The sequence below is a fragment of the Curcuma longa genome, chromosome 5, assembly GCF_044706935.1.
Source record: "Curcuma longa cultivar G26 ecotype Majalengka, Jawa Barat chromosome 5, ITB_CL_G26_1.1, whole genome shotgun sequence".
NCBI classification, from domain to species: domain Eukaryota; kingdom Viridiplantae; phylum Streptophyta; class Magnoliopsida; order Zingiberales; family Zingiberaceae; genus Curcuma; species Curcuma longa.
Genome location: NC_133865.1, coordinates 7,316,655 through 7,327,135, shown reverse-complemented (window position 1 = coordinate 7,327,135; position 10,481 = coordinate 7,316,655). Strand labels below are relative to the sequence as shown.

The 10,481-nt window shown below is 36.5% G+C and overlaps 2 protein-coding genes across 3 annotated transcripts; one reads left to right on the top strand and one right to left on the bottom strand.

The window, feature by feature from the left end:
• The first annotated feature begins 402 nt into the window (after positions 1-402).
• Positions 403-8,403, top strand: LOC141829035 (putative LRR receptor-like serine/threonine-protein kinase At1g53440). The gene is made up of 24 exons (XM_074716448.1): positions 403-557; positions 1,134-1,305; positions 1,398-1,469; positions 1,595-1,660; positions 1,771-1,842; positions 1,930-2,001; positions 3,402-3,473; positions 3,623-3,694; positions 3,790-3,861; positions 3,952-4,023; positions 4,148-4,216; positions 4,404-4,478; positions 4,560-4,625; positions 4,701-4,763; positions 4,835-4,873; positions 4,978-5,027; positions 5,161-5,531; positions 6,061-6,262; positions 6,352-6,498; positions 6,626-6,744; positions 6,845-7,055; positions 7,146-7,383; positions 7,610-7,760; positions 7,918-8,403. Exons 1-24 carry the CDS (start codon positions 416-418, stop codon positions 8,260-8,262), a joined length of 3,030 nt encoding a protein of 1,009 aa, XP_074572549.1. The 5' UTR covers positions 403-415; the 3' UTR covers positions 8,263-8,403.
• Positions 7,196-10,455, bottom strand: LOC141829034 (uncharacterized). Of its 2 annotated transcripts, none has more exons than XM_074716445.1 (2): positions 10,018-10,455; positions 7,196-7,282 (listed from the first exon to the last, which is right to left on the bottom strand). In XM_074716445.1, the coding sequence occupies exon 1, from the start codon at positions 10,362-10,364 to the stop codon at positions 10,023-10,025; it is 342 nt and encodes a 113-aa protein (XP_074572546.1). In that variant the 5' UTR covers positions 10,365-10,455; the 3' UTR covers positions 7,196-7,282; positions 10,018-10,022. The 2 variants fall into 2 exon arrangements, with proteins under 2 accessions (XP_074572546.1, XP_074572548.1); XM_074716447.1 differs by lacking the exon at positions 7,196-7,282 and adding an exon at positions 8,597-8,718.
• Positions 10,456-10,481: the final 26 nt, after the last annotated feature.

The following is a 10,481-nucleotide window of genomic DNA, read 5'->3' as shown; positions in this document are numbered from 1 at the left end:
TATTTGTATATAACTAATTTCAAATGTTATTTTTTAAATAGAAGTTTTACCTCTTTTGGAAAAAAATACTACTGCGCTGACTCTTAATTTGGAATGCTGTCTTCGTTGACTATATCATTTGAACAGTTGCGTGAGCGAGGTGAAGGATCAAAAATATCACCCAAAAAATAATTAAAAATAAGATAAACCCAAGTTGCGGCGCAAGACATCAATGTCAACTGTTAGCCGGCAGCATTAAATAATTCTCGTCAAAGAGCGAGCTGCTGGTTTTATCACTCGAGGGTTCATGCAGATAGCAAAAGATTTCTAGTTTTCACACTAGGAACTTCGAATGCTGCTCTGCTTCCTACTTAAGGAGGAGAAAATTGGCAGTTCTTCCAAGATTTAAGCCCTCGTGAGGAATCAGGAAAGCCCAATGATGAAGCAGAGATCTTTCACATTTTTTTCATGCGGCTGCTGCAGCAGCGATTTTAATCTTATCATCCTCTCTCTGCTTCTCTTCTTGAGCTTGATTCAAGAACATGGATGCCAAGCCCAGCAACTAGATCCAGGAGAAGGTATTCTGTTCCCTTTTAGTCTGAATTCTACTGTTTTCTACCTCACAGACTGCATAATTTTCTTGTTCTATGAGAGAAACAAAATCTATTTCAGCAAGTATATTGTCTGTAAAAACTAGTTAAGTTTCAATCTCAGGAAGTGTTAATTGGAAGAACCGATTTAACAATATATATATAGTAATTCATAAGAATTTTGGTAAACGTGCAAAATGGATTTTATCATGTAAAAACATAATTGACTTTGTCTGGCTCTTTTTCTTGAAAAAAAAATCTCATAGCGGACTGTTCCTCCTTGATTACCTTTTTAAGCAGCAAGAAAGTAGCAGCAAGAAAGTAGATGCATTACATGATATGATTTAGTTAGATTGTCTCTCCTCCTTAGTAATCAATCGCTCTCGTACTATTTGTCTATTCAACAACACTTCAAACTCCAAGTAGTTTGACACTTTTTGATGTGCCATGAATATGAACTGCATATGTTCTGATAAGTTTAACTAATCCAGTTAGGTTTTTTCGTTTCTTGAAATTTCTTTTGTTTATCTTGAAACACAAAACATAAATTGTTTTGGTTTACAGTTCGTGCATTGAGGGTGATAGCCTCGAAATTGAAAAAAGAGTGGAACTTCTCGGTAGATCCATGCAGCGGAAGTGCTGGATGGGTAGAACCAAGCACTTCTAAGCACATTGTGAACAATCTCACATGCAACTACTGCAACTCCTCCACGAGTGTTTGCCATGTGACTAGCATGTACACCTTGTTTTCCTGCAACTTCTCTGCCTTTTATTAATGCATTTCATCTAACTTAACCTCGTTCTTGCATGTTTGATTTGATGTTTTAGTCAGCTGAAAGGTCAGAACTTGACTGGTGTTCTTCCAGATGAGTTTGCCAACCTTACCTCCTTGCAAGTGTTGTAAGTCCTAGAAATGATATAGGATATGATTGAATGCTTGAGTCCTCTTATTAGCTATAGAAATGACATGTTTTTGATTAAATTGTTAATACTTTTGAACAAAATTTGTTGTTTGTTTAACAGAGACCTACACGGAACTATCTCAATGGAACTATTCCAAGTGCATGGGCTTCTCTTCCTCTGACCAAATTGTAATATATTTAACAGCTCTCTTCTTCTATCTTTCCTGTTTCTAACCTTTGGAAAAATTAAATTAGAAAACAATTGTGAAGAAAGCAACATGGGAATCTCTTCTTTGCAGGTCACTACCTGGAAATCGAGTGTCAGGGACAATTCCAGAGGAGCTAGGGAGCATCACCACACTTATCGAACTGTGCTCCACCTTGCTCAATTGTTTTCTCTTGAACTCTGTTGCTATTTCTCACACTCTCTAATGTTATGTTGATTTATTTTGCTGCAGTACTTTGGATAGCAACCAACTACAAGGCCCAATACCTGCATCTCTTGGCAACCTCATCAACTTAAATTTATTGTAAGCATTTTTCTCACTCTATTTGGTGGATGATGTGTGAGATTTATTAGACATTCATTGTGTCATGTAGTAATAAGGATTGCGTGCATCTTTGGTAGGTGAATATGTTCAATCAAATAAAAAAAAAAAAGTATTGAGAATTATCGAGAGGTGATAACTAACATTTCAAAAAAGACACCATGAAGTGTTTTGTGATTTTTCCCATATTTTTCATGATTGCTCCATTAGGTTGTCATGTGCTTAATTTAGAGATTGGGTATACGGATGATGGTATGCTGCATGTGGGAATTAGAAGGTTGCAGTTTCAGATTGGTTCTCAATTTTTTTTTGTAGAACCGATATAAAATTTGGCTCAATCAAGTGCCTTCTACTAATGATGGTCTTCTATTCACAATAAAGCCACTTGAACCAATTGATTTGAGAGGATTGTTCACTCCCAATATTTGTGTTGTTTCTCCTGCCTATTTGATAGAAGAAGAACAATAGAAGGGAACTCATGAAGGGAACTTAGTTCATCTTTAGAAAGACTACCTTTTTTTAACTCATTGATGATGATATCCTATCTTCTTATTGTGGATGGGTTTTCTTTGGTGGATGAGAGGGAGATAGAAAGGGTGTGACAACAATTTGTACATAAGTGATTCATACATTATGTGGAGATGTGTAAGTCTTTCCCTTCCCCTCTCCCTCTCCCTCCCTCTCTTATCCTTCCACCCATGTAAATGAAACCCAATATTCTATATTTAGTGTTTTATCAATGACAGAGTCAATGCCTAGCATCCAAGCCTTAGATAACTTTACCTAAAAATAGAAGTCTGATGAAACAATGAGGCCATACCTGGTTCTCCATTCTTTGAGTTTGGATATGATTGATAATAGGACAAAATGACTTAAAATACAATTAATAGAGATAAAATCCAAAATAGCTATGAACAACTTGAACATATAAATGAGTGATACAAATTGCTAAATTTACTAAGTAAATTAACTTTAAAATTTTTTATTAACATTTATATCGTATAACATAATTTTTCAGGTAGTTTAGTTAATCTTAGACATTGTAAAATTAGTATTTGAAAAGATATAATTAACTTTTGTTATTTAATATTGTTTTAATTAAGATAAACGAAAGTTTAACACAACACCTGAGATACCATCCCTACATATTTTGGCTAGATGGATTCAAGTGATGAGAAACAGATGAGCCTCAAACAATTATTTATTTTTATCCTTGGAAACACCAATATTGTTTCTTAAGAAACCATGGAGGAATGATAATGCTCAATGATTCTCCAACTAATCAACTAATAAAAGCAACTATTGTTTTTTCCTACAGTTTCTACCTATTTCAGTCATTAATGGTTTTACAATCTATTTGTTTCTTCCTGTTTTCTTGTCAGGCATCTCCCAGCAAACAACCTAACAGGGCCATTACCAGATTCACTTGGCAAATTGACAAATCTAACAGAATTGTGAGTAATATATTTTCATCTACTTATTTAATTAGTGATATATGGTTCCTGTGAAAATATCAGTGGCTTATCTACCCAAATCTGTTAATTGCCATAATAAGAGGTTAAGCTATTTTATTTGTACTGACGTTTTCTAATTTGATTGTCAGCATAATTGATGGGAACCCAATATCTGGAAAGATTCCAAGCTTCATTGGGAACTGGACAAAACTCACCAGACTGTAAGGACTTGTACTCTTGGTTCTTTGTTCTTCCAATTTTTACCAGCATCAGGGGTTTTAGTAGTTTTCCTGAATTCTGAACCATTTGCTATTAGGGATATGCAAGGAACATTAATGGAAGGACCTTTTCCTCCTACTTTCTCAAATTTGACATCAATTACTCAGTTGTATGAGTTTTATGCTTAGTTTCTGTCCTTTTTTTTCCTTGACATTTCTGTCTTCCTACTATTATCAAACTGGCTAATTTGGTTCTTAAGGAGGGTCTCTGATCTGAAAGGTGGTCTTGAGAGTTTTCCTGAACTACAAAATATGAATCAAATACAAAGACTGTAAGTACTCTAGTTTTGCAGATGAACCTTCCAAGTTCCAATATTATAATACTATGTTTTCATCAGTTTTGTTTTGTTTCACTCTCCTAGTGAACTCCTATTTTAAATTGCTGAATTGGTGCAGGGTTCTTAGGAATTTGTCTATGACTGGTAACCTTCCTGATTTTATTGCAGAAACACCAATAAAAACCTTGTAAGTTTCTATTTTCTTTCCTTTTCCATATCAATCAATTGCTCAAACAAAGGAGAAATTTAGAATTTATCCTTTATTTGAATACACAAGAGCTGCTATCAGTTTTCTTTTCATACAGGGAAACTGTTTTTCCTGTTTGGTCTAGTATCATTGCATTTCAAAGTATTAACTTTATGATTCATTTCAGAGACGTGAGTTTCAACAACTTGAGTGGTCCAATTCCAGATAGCTATCAAGCACTCATAGCATCAATTAATTACATGTAATTGTTTTTCTATCATGCCCTTTGTTAAAAAGGAAAATCTATTTCATAGGTCAAATTATATGTTCTGTCTTTGTGTAGGTACCTTACAAGTAACATGATAACTGGGAAAATACCAGACTGGATCTTGGAGAGTGATAAAAATTTGTATGAAACTCTTTCTACGGCACCAGATTTATGTTAAGCATGAAACACATGATCTCATTCTTGCATATGTAACAGGGATCTTTCTTATAACCATTTCAGTGGTTTACCTCCCACATCTAGCTGCCGACAAGGAAATGTGTAAGTTGTTGTTTACTTGATATAGACAAGAAACTTGCTCATGTTCAACAGCTGTTAATTTTTTATTGCAGGAATCTATTTGCTAGTTATTCATCCACTCGCAATACTTTGTAAGTTAATTTTTTCACCTATTCTTGATGCACACCTATTCTTGATGCCTTACTGCTTATTTATTTTTATTTAACAATTGATTTTTTTGTTGTTTCCTTTATAGAGTGGCACCATGTTTTAGGCGAAATCACCCCTGCACTGATAAAGCAAGAAGTTAGTGCCCTTACATGCTGAAAGAGTTCCCTTTAATTCTCCTTTAAAGCATTATAATGCACCAAGAAGATTCACTGTGTGAAAGAATTATGCTTTTTTCTTCACAAAAAAGTGATTTCCATAATGATTGCAGATTGCAACTTATTCATAAATTGCGGAGGGAATGAAGTAGTTGTTGATGGTAATGTATACGAAGCAGATATAACCCGGTTAGGGCCATCTTATTTTGATGACTATGGCAAATGGGCATACAGCTCTACGGGTGATTTTGTAGACAATCGTGATGAGAAGTATATTGCTACATCTACAAATTCCTCATCATTGTACATGGATAATTCCAGTTTATACATGACTGCTAGGCTCAGCCCACTCTCTCTTAAATACTATGGCCTCTGTTTACATGAAGGAAATTACACAGTAAAGCTTCACTTTGCTGAAATAATGTTTCCTGATGATCAAACATTCCCGAGTGTCGGACAGAGGATATTTGATGTGTCTATACAGGTAATGGCTTGGCATGGTCTTATCTACATCCCTCCATTAATTGCATACCTAGTTCTCTGTTTCAAACTTGGATACCCAGTCTTTTCAGTAGTGTGTTTTGAAATTTTAGTGCATTTTTCATCTTCTGTATCACTCACTCTCATGCTTATGTTTATGTTGTTAAGTCCACTGAATTATTTTTCTTCATAATCTATTTTCTATGTAGCCAAGTTTACAAATTAAAACTAACTCATTAATGTGGATGCTATCCAACTAATTCTTTAACAACTTACTAGTTCATTCAGATTAGAGTGTCAGTGATTTTATATCTCCAAAATATTGCTAGTATTAAAAGTAATCAGAAACAGCACCTGGTTCTTCAGACTAATGCTATTGTGTTTCCAAGTGTTATCCAGTCTATATGAAAATGTGGCCTTTGCTAGATATCATTAAGCTAGAGTGAAGAATATAATTTTTCTTGAACATATGAGTTAAAAAAGTGAATTTTTGTTGAAGATATATATATATATATTTATTTATAACTATGCAGGGTCAGAAGGTTTTGAGAGACTATAACATTGCAAAAGAAGCTAATGGCACTGGTAAAGAAAAAATTGAGGTCTTCAATGATACTTATGTTAATATAGATGGCACTTTGGAAATTCACTTACAATGGGGTGGAAAAGGCACACACGCCGTACCTCATGCAAGTGTATATGGACCTCTTATATCTGCCATTTCGATTACACCAAGTGAGCCTTCAACGTCCATTCTATCTTCTCTCTTTCCCAACTTTGTGCTTATGGTTACGATGACAAATGATCTAATTTTACCTCTGTAGACTTCTCACCTGATCTGTGTATAGAAGCTTCGCAACATAAGTTAACTACTGGAGCTATTGTTGGCATTGCTGCTGCTGTCTGCACTGTAGCATCCCTAATTGTACTACTAATTTTGCTTTGGTCGAGAAGAAGAAAACATGATAATGGTAATGAAGTTTGATAATGTATTTCTATGGGTGTCAGATCTTATAACTATAAAGAATAAATCCAAGATAAAGCAGACTTATAATCCTTTGTATTTATCCTGTTTGATTAAACTAATTTTTAATGCAGAACTTAGAGGACTAGAATTGGTAACTGGATACTTCAGTTTCAAACAAATTAAAGCTGCTACAAAAAATTTTGACATTTCAAACAAGCTCGGCGAGGGTGGATTTGGTCCTGTTTACAAGGTATTGTTGCTAAATCATACAATTTGTACTTCTTTTACTTGAACTTTAAAACTCTCCAGTAATCGTAGGAATGTAACATTGGCACAACTATAACTCCCAGGGTAAGCTGCCAGATGGAACTCTAATTGCTGTAAAAAAGCTCTCAGCTAAGTCGAAGCAAGGAAACCGTGAATTTGTAAATGAGATAGGCATGATATCTGCACTAGAACACCCGAATCTTGTGAAACTCTATGGATGTTGCATCGAGGGGGATCAGTTACTTCTAATATATGAGTACATGGAAAACAATAGTCTTGCTCGTGCTCTATTTGGTACTTTCTGTAACTACATATTTTTCTGTTTACACACGTATCTATTGTTATCTTAGACAACTTACCAAGCCAATGGGTATTTGTTTATAGGTCCTGAGCAAGTTCGGCTAAGTCTCGATTGGCAGACACGGTGCAGTATCTGTATCGGAATAGCAAGAGGATTGGCATATCTTCATGAGGAATCCAGATTAAAGATTGTTCACAGAGACATCAAAGCGACCAATATCCTGCTTGATAAAAAGTTCAATGCAAAAATATCAGACTTTGGGTTGGCTAAGCTTGATGAAGAGGAGAACTCTCACATCAGCACTAGAATAGCAGGAACAAGGTGCTAGAATTTTGTTTCAGTATTTACGATGTGATTAACCTTAAGTATATATAACTAACTCACTCTCAAGTTGGTGATATATGTTTGCCTAGCTGGTCAACTGAAAACATAAACTTAGCAAAACCATAAGCAATATCTAATCAGTGGAATATAGTACAAAGTTTTCTTTTCTGTCAGTGTCAGTAGGTATACTTATAAGTTGTGTTTGACAATTATTGTTTTATAGGGGTTACATGGCTCCTGAATATGCACTGAGGGGTTACCTGACTGACAAAGCAGATGTCTACAGTTTCGGAGTGGTCATGTTAGAAACTGTTAGTGGAATCTGCAACACAAATTATTGGCAAAAGAAAGATTTCACATTTCTTCTTGACTGGGTAAATAAATCTTATCAATTCAATGAGTTTTCATTTAACAATCTTTCTCTTTGCATTGAATTGTCTGATATTTTTCAATGTTCACCATCCAAATGGCGAACATTTTTATTTGCTAGTTAGTTGAGTGATTGTAAATGTTCATCTACTCCAACTGCAGGCTTATGTTCTCTTGGAGCAGGATAAACTGCTTGAACTAGTCGACCCCGCCCTGGGTTCAGAGTTCTCAAAGGAAGAGGCATTGCAGATGTTGAACTTAGCTCTTGCTTGCACCAACCCAACTCCGACTCGACGACCCATCATGTCAAATGTGGTGAGCATACTCGAACACAAAGCGACCATGGAATCCCTGTTTGTGGCATGGGAACCCCACAACAGCATGGATTTCAGATCACTTGTGGTGCCAGGAAACTCTCCCTCACGCAGTCAAGCGTCTGTGGAGATTGTGATCACAGAAGAAAGCAGTTTGCTTTCGGTTGCAAGCGTGCATTGCACAAACAAGTGAGTCATTTTGTTGATCAGGAGCAATTCGTTACTCTCGCATTGCACAAACAATGCTTCTTTATACGCATTATTATTCCTAGTGCCAGCTTCTGCTAGAATGGCACTTCAAGTAGTCGACCTAATACAAAGTGTCAGTTATAAATCTATAGATAGACTACCTATGGAAAAAAGATGAAAAAGATCCATTATACATGCTCGCTCCTCAAAAGGACTACACGTTCACCTTTTATATGCACAAGCAAAGCTCTTTGAGGAATACCTCCTCAGTCAATTGCCCCAGGCTTGGATCAGCAACGGAGGGATGAGAATGCTACAGTATATTGGTTACTATTATTGTCTTAAAAAAGCAACCAACATGGCTTCATCTGCAGTGTTTTGCAGCATCTCATATTCTTGCATATGCACACATAGTTTGTAAATTGCTTTAATCTCCAGTTTGGCTCTCACACACATCATCCTAGTTTATCAGTTCTAACATAATAATATCTTCAGAATAGACTAGAAACCATGATGCTCGAGTATAAGTTGAATTTAATCCAATTCAAAATATCTGACATGTGAAAGGTAAAATGTTCAACCATAGAATAATGCCTGATGTAAGATTTAGATGCAAATGAGTTTTAAGTGCTTATGAACAATTGCACCAATATAAAAACAATAAACCAGATGATAACTTCATTTGGAAAAAGAGAGTGAACAGTGCATAACTGGGAGAAATAAAAAGTCTCAGTTTTGTACACAAATCTATTACCAAAAAACTCTGCCGCATGAACTACATCCATTGTCTATTATCTGATACATCTAAACTATTTTGAATGAATTGTTTCATTTTGGCTAACTTCTTAAGTATCCGAGTTGTATTTTTTAAGTACAAATGGAGTTAAATATTTATTGATTGGTTGCATATGCAGCTGCATGTGTTCCCAATATAACCTATGAATTATGTGGTGACTTAACCTTCATCTTTCTTAATTGTTTTTCGCCAAAAAGACCCCAGCAGATTGGGCTGGTTCATCATCCTTTGATTTATGGTCTTCTAGAGGACTGATATGGGGGAATAACTGGAGTTTCATCATCCTTTTGTTCTCCCTGTTAACCTTGATTGTCATCCATGCACTTGAAGCTTACTATTATTTTTGCAACAGTGGACCCTTTTGCCAGTTCAGCTATTATTTACAGCTACTAGCTAGTAGTGTCTGATGGTAATGGATGGTGGATTGCCACAGTTTTTTAGTTTAAACTAGAATAGAATGAAGCAATCGACTATTACGTGATCAGTTGCATGAAAATCAGCTACTTACAGCTACAAATAATAATTTTTCTATGAATCACAAGTCATGGAGCTCAAGTGGTGTGATACACCTACTATGAGGGCAGCTATGCTTCACATTTTTCTTCGTTCAACTTGAAGGTTCACATACATTTTGATTATTCGTCGAAGTTAATGAGGTGCAATTAGAGTTACTGTTAATGATATGACAATGCTAACACGTTTGAATCGATTCCCAGAAACGCTTCAATATCTCAGCAATGTTTTTTAGAGACGATCTGAACAACATGACACCATAAGATTTACAACCTTGACAGGTAAATCAGAGAAATAGAGTAAGTGGGTAAAACATGGTGTCGAAAATCGCTCAAGAATCATCGACCACATTGAAACATTGTGGAACATAGATTTCTAAATGCGCATGCAAAGATCGATCAATTTCACCGAGTACATATTGAAACATCAAACAGAATTGAATAGGCATACCTGAATCAGATTGCGTCTTCAGCTACTGCTTCCCCTTCTTCCTTACGCTCTGTCATCCTTTCCTCCCTTCCCAAACTGGAAGCCACTGTTTCAGGGACCGTAAGCCCATCAGTATCCTGCTCCGTCTGTGCAGGCGACAGCGAATCTAGGGCTTCGTGCGAACCCTCATCTTCGCCCTCTTCGTCCAAATCGGGACGTGCAGAGATAGCGGCGCGGGCGAACGCCTCCATAATGGACTCCGGCGGGAGGGCGCAGTCCTCGAGCCCGGCATCCTCCAACCTCGGTGGGCGAATGGACGCCGCCCCCTCGCGCAGCACCGACCCATTCTCCTCCGCCGCACTCGCCATGAATCCGACGCAGCCGATTCACCTCGATCTTCTGCTCAGATTCGGCAGTGCAAATTGTGCTCGTTCCTGCTTAACTGGGCCGGGCCAGTCAACTCACCCGCATATAAATAAATACTA